General features: G+C 35.7%; 1 protein-coding gene across 3 annotated transcripts in view; it reads right to left on the bottom strand.

Moving 5' to 3' along the window:
- The window catches only part of LOC103460460 (partitioning defective 3 homolog B-like), a 213,536-nt gene that overhangs the window by 178,538 nt on the left and 13,981 nt on the right, over nucleotides 1-21,017 (bottom strand). For all 3 annotated transcript variants that reach the window (XM_008402636.3, XM_008402652.3, XM_008402642.3), the window contains exon 2: nucleotides 20,635-20,736. In XM_008402636.3, coding sequence (XP_008400858.2) covers nucleotides 20,635-20,736 — 102 coding nt within the window. The remainder of the gene's footprint in view (nucleotides 1-20,634; nucleotides 20,737-21,017) is intronic.

Raw genomic sequence — 21,017 nt, 5'->3', positions numbered from 1 at the left:
GCAATAAAAAATACAATAAGTAGAACAACAGTCTAAATAAACAGGGCGTATATTGCACTAAAAACGTTATGAAGCATTATTGCAGTACTATAGGAAACAGATGGCAGTCCAATTCATGAGCTTCTTTCCTTAGCCAAGGTGTTGTGCATCCTAATGGCAACGTGGACAAAAGATCTACTGAGCCTCTCAGTCAGGCCTGAGAGGCTGACACTTCTGTTACATTATTGCATCACATTTTTGTGACACTATAATCCGTATGACAATCACATGTCTTACAGATATTGTGCAGACCCATTTGGGATGTTTTGGATGTTCTCCTGGCATCAGGACTCCTATAGCATTAGACAAGCAAAGAAAAAAAAACACATCAAAGCCTTGACTGGTTTAATCTGCACTGATTAGACTCTTTCCCAAACACATTGCTAAAATCTCGTCTTGTATCATCTCTCCCACTAACCAGGCTACATCATTGCATTACTGTTAATGATTTAGTAATGTTTAATTTACTCTCCAATGTGGGATGGATGAGAGAATTGGCCATTGTTTAAGATTGCTGTTGACTGAAGTCAGAAAAAGGTAACTCAACCACATTGACACCACATCAAGAATTGCTTTTTGTTTGTCACAATGTAACCCTTTTTTTGCACATTCTGACTGATTACCTGAAATGTTATTGATTTATTGACATCATGACATGTTTCAGAGCTTTCTGAACCATCAGTGTTCACTTCTGCTACATCAGTGGAATCCACAAAACTTAATTCCCCTGTACCTTATTCACCCAGCTTTCTTTCCCTTGATTCCTTCAACCTCTCCTTTCTCTTCAACAACTTATCAATTTCAATTGGCTCTCCGCTTAACAATGAATGCCTGAGTGCCTTTTTAAGTCGGATTTGCTGCCTGTCAGATTTGACTGATTACAGGTTACCCACACATCACAATCTCACATTTATGCAATCATGGCTTCGGACTCATATAACCACAAAGTCCTTAGATGGATGCTATCTGAGGATTACCTGGTGAAAAGCTTAAGTAGTGACAGCTGTCAGCTGATATTACAAAATCTGAATCAGATCCCAACTCACATATGTGTTATTACAAATGAAAACAGAAACACAGTTCATCAATGCTTAAACATATGCACTTTCTGGATTTTCACACAGGGATAAAATTAAGCCACAATTGTTTTTCCTTGTGTGCACTGCAGTGCTAAGATTGTTTGTGAAAATTGTTTGTGAAAATGCAAACATTAGCAGACATTTTTAATCATCTAATTATATGTTCATAATATCCATGTAGTGCAAAAATAGTGTGGTAATGTAGCACCAAATCTTTTTCAGCATTTACTGCAGACAAATAAATTAGGTCAGTGGTGTTTCTTTTAGCTGTTTGGAACATAGTTTGAATTTTCAAAATGTCAAAATTATGCATTTATATTCTGCCCTCTTCATGGATGACCCAAAATAAGATCCAACTGGCATCACTATTCAACCAATGAGTAAAGTCTCCACCTGTTAGCAATAAATACAGTGAACAGCCCATATTTGCCAGGGTTAGGGAACACAACTGCTCTCTAGTAGCTGAAATCAGCAAATATTTGAAACTCCCTCAAAGAATGCTCATGACTGCCTATTTTATTAGTTCAAGCAACAAATATAGCATAACAAATGTTAATATGCATGGTGGAAACTATCTTGGCACTACTGCAGAAATTAATATCTATAGTATTCTTTATCCAGCCCATCAGTGCCAAGGAAAATAAATGCCACTATTAAACTATTAGGACATAGCTAAGGGAGAAATATAAATTGTGTTGCTGTGTTGGATGGACAGATTTGAAAGAGGGCAGAATTCCATCAACTATGTGAATATGTCAGAGAAACAAGCTGAGATTTGTTCTAGGGGGTCATATGTGTAGGTCACCTTTCATATGTGTAGCAGTGTCGCAATGAGCTATGCAAGCAAATGACTATGTTCAAAGATTAAATTCAGATTTGTCCTTTTCATGACCCCCTTTAAAAGATACAGATGTTAAATTTTAGATTTTGACTGGATATAGAGAGCCAACATTAAAAAAGTCTTCTGAAAGTTCTCAAAGCTCAGAAAAAGTCAGTGCAAATACCTCTGACCTCTAATTAGCTTCAGATGCATTCCTCACTCTGACACTTAATCCTAGATTACATTTCTCCCACCCCTCCATCAGAATGTCTTACCACCACCTACTCAAGGTGAATGACGGAAATTATGTGATGCCTACTCATAGAGCTGATGATCTCTGTGTGTATATATGTGTGTGTGTGCATAGAGGTTAGGCAATTAAATGAGCCTGTTATCATCACTCAAACATTCAGGGACAAGTTCACTCTTTATTAAGCTCTCACAGCCCAGCACATTACTCTGTCAATGGATTTAAATCTTTCCACTAACTGCTAGTGGGTGTGTGTGCATGCATGTGTGTGTGCGCGTGTGCGTGCGTGTGCATGTGTGGTGACAATACATATTCACAGAATAAATCTTTTTAAAACACACACTGTACTCACACGGAGCTCACATGCACCACATTAAACTGGTTTACTTTCTCAAGAGGTTGACATAAGAGGTGGTCCTTCTAACATCTCTAAGATTGAGGTGAAGAGAGAGGCTTCCATTCAACACTGTGATTACATTAGCCCTGAAAACAGATGTTATCATCCCTTCACAGTGCTACGAATCAAATCAATCTCAACATTAAGTGATGTGTGCATAAGGCGCAATCTTTTTCAAAACAGATTACAGGCCACCAAAACACCAGAACAAAAAATCTCCAGATGAGGTTCAGATTAGCTTTCAATCTATAAGGTAGATTTTAGCTAAGGTGGAATGAGTGCAGAGCTTCCAGGAGCACAACACATAATACCCTTAAAGGCTAAGGTGAATATAGCTTGGGGTATGTAATCGTTAAATCAAGAACATAATTACCCCATTTCTTCTTTGAATGTGTAGCCAAAATGAGACTGTCAAGTCATCAGGGGCTCAATGTAAGAGATTTAAAGATGAGATCCTAGAAAATTGCATCCTTTCTGCTCCTACAATCCCAGATGATGCGAGTTTTCTTGCTGGGAAATAATTATTTTGAGAGCAACTTTCAATACTATGATGTGCTTTATAAACAAATTTTGGAACTAAGAGAAAGACTAGTAATCATGTCTGATGAAAAGTTACTTTAGATGAATTTGAATTGAATTCATAAAAAAAAAAAAAGTAAATCCCTGCCCCGATAATAGCAATAGAAGTTGTATGAAGTTGAATCTAAATGGAACCTCGGTGCCAATATATGTACTTAATAACTACAATTGTACTTTGCAAAAGTTGGTAAAATTGGGTAAACAGATCCAAGTATATTCAGAAATGCTTGTCAAAATGTTTTGTTTTGTAGTACTTGTGTCTATAATAATTAGCAAAACTGTAACACAATTGCAACTGTGATTGGTTGGTTTTAACAATTGTCATATGAGGTGCATATATTTTGCAGTGATAAACGCCAAAGTTGGACCAAGACTTACTTGGCAAAAAAGGCATTTTTAAACAAAACCAGAAAGTGAAAGACAAAAAAATATTTGATCAGGGCATCCCTTTGATACAGTAAATGGTGTGACGCCATTTTGTTTAAATATAATTTCCTAAAAAATTGTCAACAACTATATTGATTAAACAACATTTCCTGCATTTTTCTTTTCTTTACGACTACATAATGTCTTCACCACTTTACTTTAACACTAGGTTCTCATTAAGTATTAGCTTACATCAGGGATGGGTATTAAAATCCATTCAACAATAATTATGTACCTATTGTGATATATAAACACATTACAATGACAATTATGATTCAATATATTGTGCAGCTATAATAAGATACAAAATCTTCAGGTAACCCATGAAAAGTTTATGCTCCAACAGTCTGAACACCGAAGGATGCCACAGAAGGCTCTTAGAGATTTTCTCATTAAGGTAATCCATTTTAAAGAATATACCCACTCAGGCATTTATTTAATAAGTCATCATCACAATGAATCTATAATGAGGTGGACTTCATTGTACAAATTATTCACATACACACAATTTCACATGGTGCCATCCATCCACATATTCTTGGAGGGTCCCAGGTGCAGATGTGTTTTTCTTAATTAAGAGCTAAGGACCATAAAGACTACAGGCTTTATCCTTTATTATTCTCTTCATTAACCCCTTAACTCCCCCTGCTTGTTTCATTTCAGTCTCTCTTTTAACCCTTTCTCCATCGTTTCAAATCAATGCTCCATATCCTGCTGTTAGGCAGCCACCTCATGCCCATTTCACAGACTGTTACCATTAACCTCACATTTGTCTTTATTTTACTCTCTCTTCTGAAGTTCTGTAATTACCACCCTCCCCCTATCTTGCATTTTATTCACTCTAGCAATTAACCCCTTTCTCTGTTGCAATGTCCTCTTCTCCTTTCATATGCTCTCCCAGATTGCACCTATCTATCTCCGTCTCACCCTTTAACTGTTCTTGTTCTTGTCATCTCCCTCTCACTGACTTTCAGTCTCATCCTTGCTCCAAGCAGCTTCTCTTTGTCCCACAAATGCCATTACTCAATTAACCCCCCCAGGTTCATGGTTAGGGGCCAACATATGTATCAGGGCTGAATCACATCTGTCTGTGCTTTTGACAAATGAATGGTTCACACACACATATATGCTGGCACTCCAAGGTGTGACTCAGAAATGATTGGATTCATTAGGGGAAAGGGTGAAGGAAAGCGGTACATGGCAAACGGGAAGGAAGGGGGTGACAGAACAGGGAGAAGCCAAATCATTACTAAACGCTAGTGGAAGACTTAGAACACGGAGGCCCCCAAAAAAGTAAGAGAGGCAAGATACAAAGATGGGTATTACTTAGATGCATTAACAGACTGGCAGGTACTTTTAAATAAGACAGAGCGAGCGGAAAGGGAGAAAACATGAGGACAAATTGGAGACATCTGAAAGGCAGCACAAAGAGATAGCAAAGAAAAGACAGAAATAGGGAGCACTTAGCTTCATTATGGCAAGTTCCCACTGTTGTCGTCCTTTTATACTGCCATAATGAGCGAGCTCTCAATGTAGCAGAGAGATAATGATACATAAACCAAGTCTGGATGACCTTTAGGGGGGGAAGAATCCATTAATTGGAAAAAAAAAAAAAATCAAGGCCACAATGCATTTTTCCAAACAGTTAAAGTTATTTTAATCTAAACATGGATTTCTTCTGATTTTGTTAAATTAGGTTTAGAAAATAAGGGTATATTTTCCACTTATTATTATTCATTTGTATAATTTTTCACAATTAATTTGCAATAGCTTTTTACAAACATTGCTTAGTGGTACATCAAAGTTTGCACGTTTTATGCATTTTTGCAACTTTGATTTCAGAAGAAGAAAGTTATATAAATTCAGGACGTGAACAGTTAGAAAGTTCAAGACTGTGGTAGAGATGTGTTTTTTTTTTTATTATTATTATTCAAATGGAACTGGTGTCCATCTCCAGCAGTCATTGGGTAAGAGACAGGGTAAACTCTAGACAGGCTGGCAGTCCATCGCAGGGTAACATAAGAGACACAGGACACACACACACACACACACACACACACACACACGCATACACACACACACACACACACACACACACCCTAATAATCTTATAATAATTATATTTATAATAATAACAAGCATTATTGTTTATTGCAATACCTTCTGGGACATTTATCGTCCAGCAACATTTGTTCTTGTGTCGGGTCTAGCCAACAATGCTACCAACTACTCCAATGTACAGACTGTACTTTATACAAATTAGTTTTATAATTGCAATTTTAAGAATAAAATTACTTATTTATGTGGATAACACTGCATTTCCACTTCCCATTCATGAGTTGGTGAGTCTCTTTAAAAAAGGTGAACTTATTCCATTGTTCATAATATGATAACTTTTTTCTACTGAATGGCAGATTTTTCATATTGCATGGAAGCCAATTCTACTGGAATTATGATACAAGACATTGATGCATAAAGAAAGGTGTCGCTACTTTCCTTTACCCATATTTATCGTATTACATCAAATTCTATCATGTTCTGTAAAAATGTTAAATCGCAGAGTAATGTGGCTGAACTGTGACTCGCGTAAATTTATTGCATTGGGTAACTGAGAGTGTACCAAGATACATACCGTATCAGCCACAAAGTCAAATATCCAACCCTGTGTATGGTGTGTATGAACTGGTTAATATACAGAAACATTATATTAAGACTATAAGTAACTAATTGCATGAATAATCAGTCCTTATATATACCAGTGCATCTGTACACATGTATCCATACACACATACACACACACCCAAACACAAAAAGATACATGCATTTAACAGATGGCTGGTGGTTAAAAGAGTGTGAATGATAAAACCAGCCCACTATTCCTCTGCTTTGTCCATTATTCCACTCCACTGCTTTTAAAGAGTGTAAGTGTGTGTGCGTGTGTTTGTGTGTCCGCACGTGCATAGAAATAAATCTGTGTGTGGAGCTTTCAGCATGCACCACGAATCTGTGTCTAAGTGAAACAATTTAATCACATCACAAGCATCATAAATGAACAATATTAAAGCTAAACTACCAAAGTAAAGCATTAAAAACAGCTATTTAATTTTTGCTCCATACTACTTTTATTGTCTAAATTCGTCAAGTGTGACGAGTTCCAGGCAATCAAACTAATGGTGCATAACGGGCCTACTCAAAATATGCCTCACAAGTAATGTTGTATTACCCATCTGTGTACGTAATCATGTGAAACATGGTGTGTCTGTAACATATGAGGCTGTGTGACATTAAAGGTTATTTTTAAAAAGATTGTAATCTAGATGGTTTATGATGCGTGTGGGCTTTTTTTGTTGGGTGTGCATGTATGGAAGAGATGTGAAGGAGGCGGCAAGTGTCAGCTGCACTTTAATTATGTGTGCTGCATTCACACATAAAACGACCTTTCACATTGATAGAAAAGTATCTAATCACACAGTCATCCTAATTGTGTCATGTAACCTAACTTACCTTTATTCCATAACCTGAAGCTAAAAGAGTCTGAGTGTTTGATAAGGATAAAAAAACAGGAGCAAAAACAGAGATTAGTAAAATCCCAGTCTAACACTGTAATTGTGTTTTAGAAAAATTAGTTGTACTTTACACAAACATGATCACAAAAAACTGAGTTTGAAAGACACTGTGAATCTTATGTGATGTATTTTCAGTCCTATTTTTTCTTCTGCTTTTTTAGACTGCTTATTACATTTTCTTCTCTGTATTTGAAGAACCTTGTCACAGGCTTAATATGTTTGCACAATTACTTGGACTAAATATATAGAGAAAGAAAGGCTGGCGTGATTTTCAAATTTGATCTCATTTAGATTTAATGTCACCCCACACAGAGCAAAATGTTTTACTGAAGGCTAAAATCTTGTTGTCTTCAGACGTAATGTTCAGTGTAGGTCAAATGCTAACTTGCTGAAAGCTTCAGTCTACATCCACTAACTAGAAGTGTTGGACAAACAAGAAGAAGAAAGAAGCACGGTTGAAAATCCCTCACAATAGTTGTAATGCTGTTTGCAGCCCCACAAACAGATCATTGGCTAAACATCAGCAATAAAATAAGGCCTAGACAAGTGGTAGGTCCAACAAAAGGTGCCATTCATTAAACTGACTTTTCCATTAAATATAAAATTGGGATTTAAAATAGTCCTAATTTATGCAACAGAGGTCATGAATAAAACAGAAACAATAAATATATTATTTTAGCAGCAGTGTCTATTACTGTAGCTTTCAATTTTAAATAAAAGCAAATAATATCATGCTATGCATTTTTATCTAAAATGTGCAAGAACAATGACATATTGAAACATATGCTATTTTTAGTCAAAGTAACCATACTGTGACCATTTATCACTGGTCTATGCTTACACAGGCAAAATGGAATGAAACTCTTTATCCCCTCAAAAACTGGCCAAAATTAATATTCATTTAAAACAAATTCCATAGGAGAAAAACTAAGCATGCAGTAACACAGTTAGACCAAAAGTTTACACCAGTAAATGTGAAGTGTCTGAGAAAGTGCACAAAAAATGTTCAATTTGCATACACAGCTTAAACCTTACTATTCTTCTTTATTTAAAAGTGTTTCTGACTATTCATTATTTTTCTCTAACAGACACTAGGAATTAAAATAATTTAATCAGTAAATACAATGTGGATATTTTTATCCAACTTATTTTAAGGATAAAAATAATTTGAGGTCCCTGTGATTTTTTTAAGCAAATATTTAAATCTGTGATAATGAGGAAATTATTCAGGTCATGTTCCCTGTTAATAGCCAGCCATTTTCCTCACTCACTTCTGTGCCCATTACCTCTTTTGTAAAGTTTACCACCACCATGAAAATGAAAACTATAGCCATTAGTGGAAAAGGAAAACACACCAGCTGTTGCTGCCAACAGATGCTCTGAACAAGTTTATAATTTATATCCGTCTTTCAGTCCACAGAATGCCTTTGTAACTAATAGCATGTGCACACATTAATACTACAATGGGTAGATGGAGTAATTCTTCACACAAATGAACCAATTAGGACCTTTAAAAAAATCTATTTAGTAATCATGACTGAAAAATGATCATGTGGAAGTTATTTGGACTCACACATGCACAAATAACTACATTTGAAGAAGTAATTTGGCCAAACTAATCATTAAATACAGATTGATTCCCGTCACCACTGTTAATGTGAAGCTCGATTGAAATATCTTAGACAATTGTCATTTAAGATCATTTTGACTTAACTTGTTTTCTGTCTTCAAACATTTAAATGTTTAGTGAACCATTTATCACATCGGGTATTCACTTATGAATATGAACCTATGTTTCCCACTGCAATCCAGAAACATTCCCCAACAACAAGAAACCCAGAAACGTCGGTGGGTTTTGTTTCATATTTTTGATACCCTTTGGTTCTCCTTCATACCTTTATAATTCTTTCCTTCTCCAAATTAATTTATCTCAGTTTGCAAAACAAGGACAAGCCATTACAAATGAGACAATTACGACCCTGGAAGGGCTATAACGTCGGTAATCCTCCCTTTCCGCTCTCTTCATGCCCACACCGATATAAACTTCACAATTTCACAAGGAGCAAGAGCTCGAGCAACAGCAAGTTAAACCACACACAAAAAATTAAAGTCAAAGCATTGATAAGTAAAGATGATGTGCTTGTAATGTTATTATTCATAGCTGCTTGTTCTGGCGTGACAAGATAATGAAGACAATAGACATCAGATAGTCAGTCAGTATTTTACTGGGTTCTGAGGCAGTTAATGATTAGGCTCTTACCACATTTGATGTGTGTGTGTGCATTTGTGTGTGTACCGCTGGTTGATGTGTCAACATTAATTGAACCATGACCAAGATCAAAACAATGAGACTAGAAAGGGATTAGAAAGACGCGCCATGTGAAATACTGAGAAGCCATGATTTGTGTAGGTGGATTCTGAGTCGTTCGGCATTTCATAAAAACATTATAAGTCCAGACTTAGTTCCAGCAAATCCTATTATTTGTGTAGGAATTCCAAGTTAGACTTAACAATCATATTAGTGTTCTAATAAATGTTACTAACTGAATTTTTTTTCAGTTGTTTCATACCTCTCTGAAGCACGTGGGATGAAGCAGGTCAAAATGCAACACGATGAATCTAATATGGCATAAAAACAATGACTTACTTGACGGAGTTTGGCTACATCGAGGCTCACTCCAGTAAAAAAGACATATGGAGCGATCAGATAGCAGGTAAAGCAGCGCACAGCGCAGACCACCATGCTATCAGGAAGGTTTCATTCAGTAACTCAGGATTGTTTATTGTAACGGATCCTGTATTTGCCTTTGAATGTTAAGTTTTATAATTGAATCTTTTTTAAATGTTGAGAGATTTTATTTTGACTTTTTGCATTATTTAGCCTCTTCAGAGCCTTCATATGTTTTCAGTCTGTTAAAGTTATTAAAAACACGTTTTTGTCTAAATTAAGGTGAATTCATGGTTCTTTTTTCCACATAATGTAACCGGTAGTGCTTATGATTAAAAAAATAATGATTATGTGATCGGTATCGGTGATCGGCCCTCATGGGTGATCGGAATCGGAATCGGCAAGAAAAAACCTGATTGGCACATCTCTAATAGATATATGCTAGGTGTGCTTTTGATGAATACAATATATGTGTTTATTACCATAAAACATTGTCCTGGATCAGTACTTCTAAGTATTTTTTTTATAACAGTCAATTGCTACTGTTATTAAGCCTGGTTTTGATGGGGGCTTCCTCACGTTAAAAGTATTTTTTTCTAATCTTTAATCACAAGCATGCTCAGGATGACAAATTACTTCAAAGTCAATGACATGATATAATATCATCTGACTATACCAATAAATTACACTGGAATGGTTTGGAGTGCTTTAAACGTAATTTGGAGTGATCTATATAATTCAATGCAAATTGGTTATTTTTGTACTGTAAAGTGCTTTTAGAGACATTTACTGTGAAATGGCACCATTTCAAAAACTGATCTTCCTTGAATTGGACTGTATATGTGCTGTATAGGTTTGACCCAAGGCTCAATCAGTCAAGCAAAAAGGTTCAAAATAATGTTTTCTAGAAATATTACTGGATCAACATTTACATCCTATGTTGATTTCAGGATGTGTTAGATTGTACTAATTATTAAAGATGCTGAATAGTCATTTCAAACAAGTCTGTATTTACATGTACTAAATTAGATAACTGATCAAATAAAAGCATATGTACATTTTATTTAAAGAGAAAAATCAGTTTTTTTCAAAGTTACATTTCTTCACCCACAGATACTTTCAGTTCTAAAACTCTTGAAATTTAACTGGACCGCTAGTCCAGTTAAACTCTTCTTGCTGTTTTTGTGTCATTTCTTAAGCCTACTTATCAATAGATCTTTGAGGGCAACTTGGTTCAGATATATTTTCCTTTCCAAGTGAGAAATCAGGTCACAAAGGTTAAGTGAATGAGCAGGAAGGATAACATCTCTTGCTTTACTTTCTCCTTTCTCGCTCAGACACACACACATAACCGTATTATAGTCACCTTTGACCCCTCAGCCTTTCCCGTGAAGTGGCCAACTGGCGAGAATAATATTGACCTTCTACTAAAGAAAGCATTGCTGCTTATTGCTTTCACAGATCGCACTGGTTTCATTTGGTGGATATCACACTGTGTGTGCACGGGGATATACAAGAATAATGAATGCTTGAATTTAAGGTCTTTTGTGGAGTGGCTCTGAAAGAAATGGCCTAGATTGCTCTGCAGAAATTACTGATCAACTTGTTAGGCCAATTTCATTCACAATGAAGTTTAGAGATATTAAAACGTCTTTTAGACCTCAGCAAGTTATTGAGGAATAAAACGTTCTTACTGGCCATCAAACAAAGGTATAGAGTACAAGGAACTGCAGAAGCAACAGCAATACAATGTTTAGTGTCTAACTTTTTTTTCTCAATATTAAAAAGAGCCCCATAGTATTATGCTGCAAAAAAAGAGGCTATGAGGATTTCTTAAGGCTAAGTATGAAATGACATTGTAGCAAAATGTCAAGCAATATTATTAAAAACAAGGTTTTGTTTTGTTTTTTCTTTACCCCACAGCTGAAATAAACCTCCTCCCGCCTCATTAAATTTTCATTTGCCACCAGAGACCTACTACGGACCATAAGTCCAGCTATTGGATACCAAGCAGGGCTCAACATTAATGGTTTCCCTCTTTCAAATAGCAGTTAAATTTTGTGTTAGGGCACATCAAGCATCTCACATAGTTGTCTGAACCATCAAGCCTAAAAACGTGTATATCTTTTTCAATTTATTTATTTCTTATGGGGTGGGTGGAGGTATTAAAAGTTTTCCAGTAGGTGTTCATGAAGAGTTTAGCTGAGTTTAACAAAGGCTGTTTATAGCTTGTGTAACTTGCAGCCTGCTTAATTGGAGAGTTTGATATAAATGGCAATGTGTCTTTAACATCATCAGTGACAAATGTCTTAATTTGTCACCGATTTATGACTTTAGCCACACTGAAGGGATTTTGTGCATGAACAGTGTGTTTAAGGTCATACTACAGTATTTAAATTGATTTTAAATCCAAACTTTAAACTCAGCCTCTCCTAAACATCATTTTTAAGTCATTCAGAAGTGCCTTGCTGTTTTCCTTTGGACTATTGTCCTGTTGCATAAACAAAGTCTAATTGGCCTTAATGGCCTTAAGCAAAGCAGCTCCAAGCCGTCTGACTACCACCACCAATTTTTATAAATAAATTATAATTCCAATTATTTTATTTAAACACAAGTTATTAGTGCATCAACAGTGAAATACAATCTATGATGTGTAGTTTTGTACACTTGAGGTCATTGTTAAGTAATCTCAGTCTTGTAAAGAGAAGATCACTTATTCTCATACATTAAATAATTTATTGACAATGGGACTATTTTGATTGTATCTTCAATGTGGGCACATGGGTGATGTAAAACCACAAAATAAGCATTAGGTAAGTGGTTAGTTTATATTAGTATTATAACGTGGCTATGAAAGTATTTCTGTGTACCATGCAAAAACATTTAGATAAGGTTTGAGCAATATTAACTCTTCTTAGTGCTTCAAAGGGTGTAAAACCATGAAAACCATCTGCAAATGTACTATACAAGTGATTTTTATCATTTTCATTGCAGTCTTTTATGCATTCTGACATTTTCCGTGCTGTGGTAGTTAAATGTGTAAGATGTCATTGAATTCTTCATGTGAATGTGGCTGGGTGTAACCGGTAGTCCTTGAGAAGGGTAAAGGAACAATAAACCTTGTCTTTCTTTAGCACTTGAAATATCAGCCATTAGCCAAATTGTAAGTTATATTTTGCAAGGTTCTTGCCTCAAAGATAAATTACATCGACAAGGACTATCCATCTATGCTTAAAGCTAACATGTAACACAGAATGTCTTTTAAAACTACTATACTTTGTGTAAATCATAACCCTCAAACTGTAAACCAGATTTTTACTTGCATTATAAAAACATAGAACAAAAAAATGGAGCCTTTTTTCCTCACTATCTGACATAAAATCAGACCAGCTTTAGATCAGTAAGGATTGCATTAATTATTTATATTTGCTAAATGCAGGAATGATGGGTAAAATGATTTGTAGATTTTATTTTATTTTTTACCAATTCAGAGATTTACATACGTATTGTTAGGATTTGATAATTGCATTTCAAACTTAATGATGTATGATATAATTCAACAAGTTTCTCAACGGTTCCGTGAAATTTTGCAGGGCACAAGTCTTTTCTCACAGCAAAACGTCTATAGAACATGATGCCGCCACCCCCCACTTCCCAAACAGGATAATGTTCTCAAGCTTTAAAAAGCTTTCTCCTTTTTCCTCCAAATATAAAAGCTGCCATTGTACTATATTTAGGCCATTGGACATGTATTTGCAAATCACAAAATGTTGTTCCTGAGTCTACTTACAAAGTGTAATCTGGGCTTTTACAATGCTTTTGGTGTAATGGATTCTTCCTTATTAAGTGATCCTATAGCCCATGATGCAACAGCACTAGTTTAACTGTGTATCATGTAATTATCTTACCAGCTTCAGTCAGCCTCTTTACAAGGTCTTTTGCTGTAGTTCTGAGTTTGATGAGCACATTTGTGCATTTTTTACCAAAACATGTTCATAAAATCCATCTCTCTCCTGAAAGAGATAATGGTTGGACACATGTAGTGCTTATAAAGGTATATACTGTTTTAACAGACAAAGTGGCAGTTTCGGGCATCTGGATTGTACTACAAAAAGTTTTAGTTTTTAAAAAGAATATGTAATTTTCTGGTTTGAACTGTATGTCTTTCTAATATTTTTGGTAAGTTTTAAGATTTTTCCTTTTTGTTTGTGGTGGAAAATGACTGTAGGCTAAAAATTGATGTCTTAATAGTAACGATGGCAGCTAAGCAGGGTGAAGGTGTGGTTCTCATTGTGAATACATAATGATGTACTTTGATCTTTAATTCTATTTGTTCACTAAACCTAATGTTGACTGATCCTGATCAAGACTATGTTTCAAGACCCCTGACCATAATTTATAAACCTAACAATGTTTCTCAACAACTTCTAAAATACTGTTAACCTTTCAAACAAGCCGTGGTTGCAGCAAGTCAAATTCTAGATGCAGATGAGATTAAATAAATGCATTAGGAAATACACTTCCATCAACATAAATAAAAAATGCCGATGGAAATCAAAATTTTCTGCTTACTTCTCAGTTTCTGTGACATAAAGCTCTGAGTGGGCTTTGAAAATTGTGCAACTTATTAAGGTACTGGAGAAAAAAGGGGTTAGTGGGAGTGTGTGTATTGGAGGGGAGTGTCAACGTATGGTGATCTAAAAGCAAACATGTAAAACATACTAAGAAAAATATAAGAAACTTGGTATAACCTTGGTAAAAAGAAAGTCAATATTCTTTCCGTTTTAGGGTTTTACATATCTGGACATCTGTAGCTTACCAAGATCTCAACTTGCTTAAATCTAAAGTTATGTGCGCAGAAGCGATCATCAACTATCCATTAAAGCAGAAACAAAAACGTGGCACACACAGCCAAATATCTGGGAAAACAAAACAATTGTTTGGCCTTTTAACCTTTCATCCACACAAAAACTCTGCCTTACATCACTAAAAATGATTACTTTTGAAAACTCAGACCAAAGTGGATATTTGAGAAAATGCTGTATTTGTGTTCGAGTCTGTACATGGCAGTTTTAGGATCTCATGCATCGGGTCACTGGGTGGCTAAAGTTTGTAGTGTGTGGGCATGATGTACAGAGGCTACAGTCCCTGATGTGGTTGTCCTGGGTTCGATTCCCAGTATCTGCTATTTACTGCATGTTTTTTCCCATCCCTCCTACCCATTTTCTGTCTATTTACTGTAAAACAAAGGTCAGTAGAGCCTAAAAAAATCTTTAAAAAAATGTAAAAAAAATAAATAAAAGGATCATGGTCTGCAACAAATAGTGAGGCACTAACATCGCATGTGCAATCGTTATCGAGTTGGCCATGTAATGAATTAAGGAAAACTTAATATATCAGAGAGGTGCAGATTTTTACATCGGCCCAGACACTATTTGTTCCGATAATTTGAAGTGCAAAAGAGAGATCGCTTGGAGGTCAGCTGTTTTACTCTTCCCTACAACAAAGAGGCACAGACAAAATTGTCTTGCCTTCACCCAAGCTTAAGTTGACAGATGGTTGCACATTTTCCTCTGGAGAACTTTGGGGTACCAGGGAGTTCATGGTTGATGCAATGACTGGAAGGTGCCAAGGTTCTGCATCTGTTAAGCAAGCCATAATCACAAACCACCATAACCCTACTCCTTTTCTCCCACCTTGTTGCAAGGAAAATTTCCCTAAGGGGACAATAATAAAGTGATACTGACACTGATACTGATATGTTCACTGTATGCTGAGCAGTTAAGTTATTTGGTCCAAGTGTGTTGGACAAGGGATGCAGGTAAACTTCAATTTGTTTTGAAATGGCCTTGTAGCTCTACCCAGATTGATGGACAACAAAATTAACTATCACTGTGGTCTTCAATTGGCATTGTGCTCCAGATCAGCAGACTTCCAGACAAGATGATGATAAATTAAACTTCAAATAACTGATCAAACAACTTTGAGAATCCTAGAAGGGATCAAAAGTCTAATGTGATTTCATTTCATTTCATAATCAAGTGCACTTGATTAGTGGTACCTCGGTGCCGTCTGTCCTCCTAAGACATATCAAAGCAGGAAGGGTGCAAATAGTTTTATAGTCAATGTCCCCCTATGGTTTTGGTTTTACTTGATAAATAACGACATGATTAAACGATTATTTATGTCACACACTCAAGGTTCAGATTTAAAAATCTGGTAAAAGTTATTTTGGTTTTAAGAGTATTAAATCCTTTTCATAGAAAGAGGGGTTACTTTCTTTTTACCTTGATTTATTTACCACGTTATCAATACATATCTGATACCATTGATTTTATTTAAACTGCATTTTGACCCATGACTTTGGCAGACTTCAGCTCTCCTCTGTTTTTCGTATGATCATAAATCCAAAGCCAGGCAGACTGCCAACAGTAAAACACTCATCTGGGATTAGGAACCATTTATTCATTTCAGCTCAGTAATACTACGAGAGCCTGGCTTCAGAATTCAATGAATATTTCACTTTCATTTTATATGCAATCTCTGGTGCTCAGGAATGTGCACTGTCGGGTGTCATTTTGTGCATTTTTCTGGTTTGTGTCAGTGTATCAGCCTTGCTTATGTGTGTTTTTCAGGAATTAGTTTGCTACTCATCATTTGATCCAAGCATTTCGATGTGTTGTTTTTTTTTTTTAGGTTTGACGTGCTATATTTGATTCTCCCCAGTGTGCGTGTATATATATATATATATATATATATACTCTGTATGATTCTTTCTGGACATGATTAAAAGAGTAGGCAGTTAGCATAAAGCTATCCTTCAAAAATGTGAATTTATGGGATTTTTTAATTATACCTTCTCATTTTTTTAATTCTTCAAAAAAAAATCAGTACTTGGCTTCTTCAAGGCTCATCTATTTAAATCATCTCTCAAAACCGTACAACTGGAGTTGATGCAAGTTGCCTATTGCAACTTTCTAATCATCTAGAAATATATCACAACAATATTATGTCAGGTGTACACAACGTATGAAGATGTACTGCCTTTTGGGAGGAGAGACTTCCAGATGCTCCCATAATTCATACAATCGATCAAAATAAGTCTTTCTCCTCTTACACCATTTGTCAGGCTACAGCACCAAACACACTTATTGGTATGCACTAAAACAACAATAAATCAAATTCACTTTTTACTACAACAGCATTACTACACACACAAAAAAAACATTTGAAGAACCTTTAACGAAAGCAGAAAAATATTATGAAAATAATTGGTGTCACAATTATTAGCAACCCTAAAAGTTCAATAAAAAAAAGTTACTTTTAGTTACTTATTTCAAACTTGGTCAATGAAATTTAAATATAAAATCAAACAAAGCCCCATTTCTCTTAGTCTTTCAAAGTAAAAAAGCTAAATAACCTTTCATGTTATGTAAATATGTGGCCATTAGATTATTATAAATAGCCTTTGCTCATGTCTAGACACAGAAACATAACTTGGACTTTTAAAATAACTAGAACTGTGAGAAATGAGGCTGGAAGAGGGCTCAAATTTATCTAGCAACCACACAAAGAAAGTCCCCATTGTTAAGTACAGTGGAGGATCTGTGATGCTGTGGGTCTGTGCCTTTTCTAATGAATTTGGGAGTCTTGTCATGAACTTTGAAATAAACGGGCATTTTAAATAAAAAAGAAATCTTTGAAATAAAAATACTCAGAGAACTGAAAATGGGCCATCATTGGTTCTTTTGAACGGTTATCGCAATTGTCTAAGTTTTATGCTTTAAAAAAAAGGAGGCTGTACAAAGTATCAACACCATGAAAACAATTTTGAGTCACCAGTGAGTTTAAACAAAAATGCATTTCTTATTGTCGGATTTTATTTTCAATAAATTCATGTACTGAAACAATTTTTTTTTTCTCTTCAATGTCCCAGTTTAAATATGCTGATGTTAAAAAAAGGGTGGGGGGGGTGAAATCACTTTTCTTCTTAACATCTTTTATCTTAGTGGTGTAAGTAAATGTTGAAGATACAATATGTATCTACAATACACCAGTCCATTTACATGTATCGCGTTGCTCGTTACAGAAATATAAATCAAATCTGTGCACAAGATTTTATTATATCGTTTGACCTTATCTGACCAGGTGAGACGATAGCAAACTACTTCTCATTTACAACACCAACCTGCAGAACTGTAAAAGCAAGTAACACAAACATAATAAATTACAAAGAAACGCTTTTAATTCAGAGGAAAAAAAACAAGAAACAATTATACACTTTAAACAAAAGCAAATGGTCCAGATCTCAAGAGTCACAGCTGTTTGTGGAAAAAAAACATTTGCCCATCCCTCCTGTAAGCTGCACAGTTTCATCAAAAGTGGAGCTTAAGACACCTCTGGATAATAAAGCATTACAAATTAAAGCAAAGCACAAGTGAAATCTTGCATCAGCGCGAGTTCAAACTATTCCACATTACCCTTAAAACCATGGCAATAAGTTTTTGTAATACATACACTCCCAGCTCAGATAATGGTGAAATATTTTGCTCTTTAAAACTTCATAGATAAAGACCGTTGTTGAATTAAGGAAAGAAAAGAAGCCTGACTCATGGTTAACAAGAAAGAGAAGGCTTCTGTGCTTAAAGGTGCTTAAGGACAGAAAAAAATCACAACTTTAGCAACTTTGATATTAATTAGTGCAGGAAAATTCCCATATATTCAACTGAATTTAGACCCCCCTAAAGGCATACAGTGTGAGGCAAGGACACAAAGAAGATATGTTGTGCACTACACTTTCTAGCCAGCAGGTTCCTTGGCTTTTTTTAAGAAGTGACCTAAATGAAAAATTCAGTTCACCATAGGAACCAAGCTCATTAAAACGTGTTGACTCTGTTTAATTTGAAGAGCCATACAGTGAGATTCATTTGATGTCCTAAGCCAGAAAGTCTTTCATCCAGGTTGTTTATCACATTATACCATACTCTATGACAGAGCTCTCAAAAATAGACTTTTCCGAAGAGTTAAGAAAAAAAACTGACGCATTCCTAGAGGGGGAATTAGGAAAAAAAATATATATATATATGGATTTGGTTTGCCTCAAGTAAATGGTAATGGTATTCCCTTCTGCTGAAGGCAAGTTAAAACCTTTACCTTTGAATTTTGCTAGAGAAGCAATATTCTATCCGAGGGAATAGCTTGTGGGCTATAGCAGCTCAATAAACTGGAGTGTGAACATGCATACATTTAAAGTCCAACACACAAAATATACTGATAGCTGCACACACTTTTCCTTCTTCACAGTGTATTAAGCTGTCTCAGTGACTACTTAATAGGTAGGCATTAAATGTATTATACAGACAAATCAGACGTATAAAATATTCAAAGATTAATGCAGGTTTTTCTGGAACTGTGTAGACCGTATGAACAGCTTAGCCATGTAAGCCTGTTTTGAGTGAACCATCAGTTTTTTGGGGGGGGAAATGGACCATCTAAAGAGTTCCTCCACAATTTCATTTCAAAAGCCCATGTTTATATAGGCTCAGATTTCTCAGGCAGTTTTTGGCACATTTTTGATGCAAATGTTAAAGTTCACAATTAATTTATGACAGCTATTTTAAGAGTGGTCTGAGTTGAAATGTGCAATATGTGAAAACTTGAAATGGGGAGGAAAAATGGATGGAAAAAGGGTGGCAAAACAGATGTTTTGATGGCTAGAATGGTAAAAAGCAAAAGGCAACTTATTTTTGAATATTCAGACGTACATTATGTTGAGGGCTGCACAGTGGCGCAGTTGGTAGAGCTGTTGCCTTGCAGAAAGAAGGTTCTGGGTTCAATTCCCAGCCCCGATCTTTCTGCATGGAGTTTGCATGTTCTCCCTGTGCATGCGTGGGTTCTCCGGTTTCTCCGGGTACTCCGGTTTCCTCCCACAGTCCAAAAACATGACTGTTAGGTTAATTGGTCTGTCTAGATTGTCCCTAGGTGTGAGTGTGTGTGTGCATGGTTGTTTGTCCTGTGTGTCTCTGTTTTGCCCTACGACAGACTGGCGACCTGTCCAGGGTGAACCCCGCCTCTCGCTCGGAACGTTAGCTGGAGATAGGCACTGGCACCACTCCCGACCCCACTAAGGGACAAGGGTGTAAGAAAATGGATGGATGGATATTATGTTGACTATATGTCATGTTTATGGGGCAATGGTAGAATCTAAGTGCAAGTGTCAAACCAGAATGCCATATAATGTCCAGTCTTTAGTAAATCGGAAAATCGGAAGAGAAACAACTAGAGCAAAAGAAAATAAGGTGGAATAATAGGAGTGGAAGATGTGGGAATGACAAAAGGACAAGAAGAGCTAATCACAAGTGAATAGATGCAGCTGGAAGGAGAGCAGAATGCCAGGTTGAGGGGAAGGGATACAACCTGAAATAGACATTAACATTAAACTGAAAAAAATCCCTAAACTCGAGAAATAGCTTAGATGAGAAATGATGAGGATCACTGAATTAATATGAGGAACAAAATAAAATAAGATCTAAACAGACAATCAGAAACATAAATGAAAACCAAAAGTAAAAAATATATATAATCTGGGAAAGGCAATACTTTTCCATACCCATTTTCTTTTCAAAACATTTACAGACCCATATGATAATTATATAAAATTTCTTACCTTTCAAGATTTCAAGAAATTATGGAAATTGTAAATTTACATTAATAATTACTAAGGAGCCTTTAGATCATTTGGATGTTAAAATTCCTTCCTTAAGAAGAATAATTCACACAATGTACACATTTTGCCTTACAGCTTTCTTACCTTGTCTTTGTCCTCGACCAAATCACTGAGGATGTCATCAGGGTCCAGTATACCCCCGTCACAGTACTCAACATGATGGGTTCGAATGACAAAATCTCCCTCCTGAGATACAGAACACAACTGAAAATCAACAAGCTGCAAACAATTGATCTGCTGTTAGATAATAACTGAAATATTATTTTGTCATTTATTTAGCCTTTGAGTTTCAGCTATTTCTAAAATCTCATTAGTTCTCCCATAAAGTCCCATATATTTGTCAGTTTCAACTACAGAGGTCAAATGAAGAAAGTGTAAATAGCCACCAGCTACCTTTATCCTGGTGTACCGTCATTGGTGTCAGTTTATAGTCAAAGTTCACAAATTTTGGTCCTTTCCACTGTTCT

Source organism: Poecilia reticulata, chromosome 2 (assembly GCF_904066995.2).
Source record: "Poecilia reticulata chromosome 2, P_reticulata-male-v2, whole genome shotgun sequence".
In the NCBI taxonomy this organism is placed as follows: domain Eukaryota; kingdom Metazoa; phylum Chordata; class Actinopteri; order Cyprinodontiformes; family Poeciliidae; genus Poecilia; species Poecilia reticulata.
This window is presented reverse-complemented; position numbering and strand designations above follow the sequence as displayed.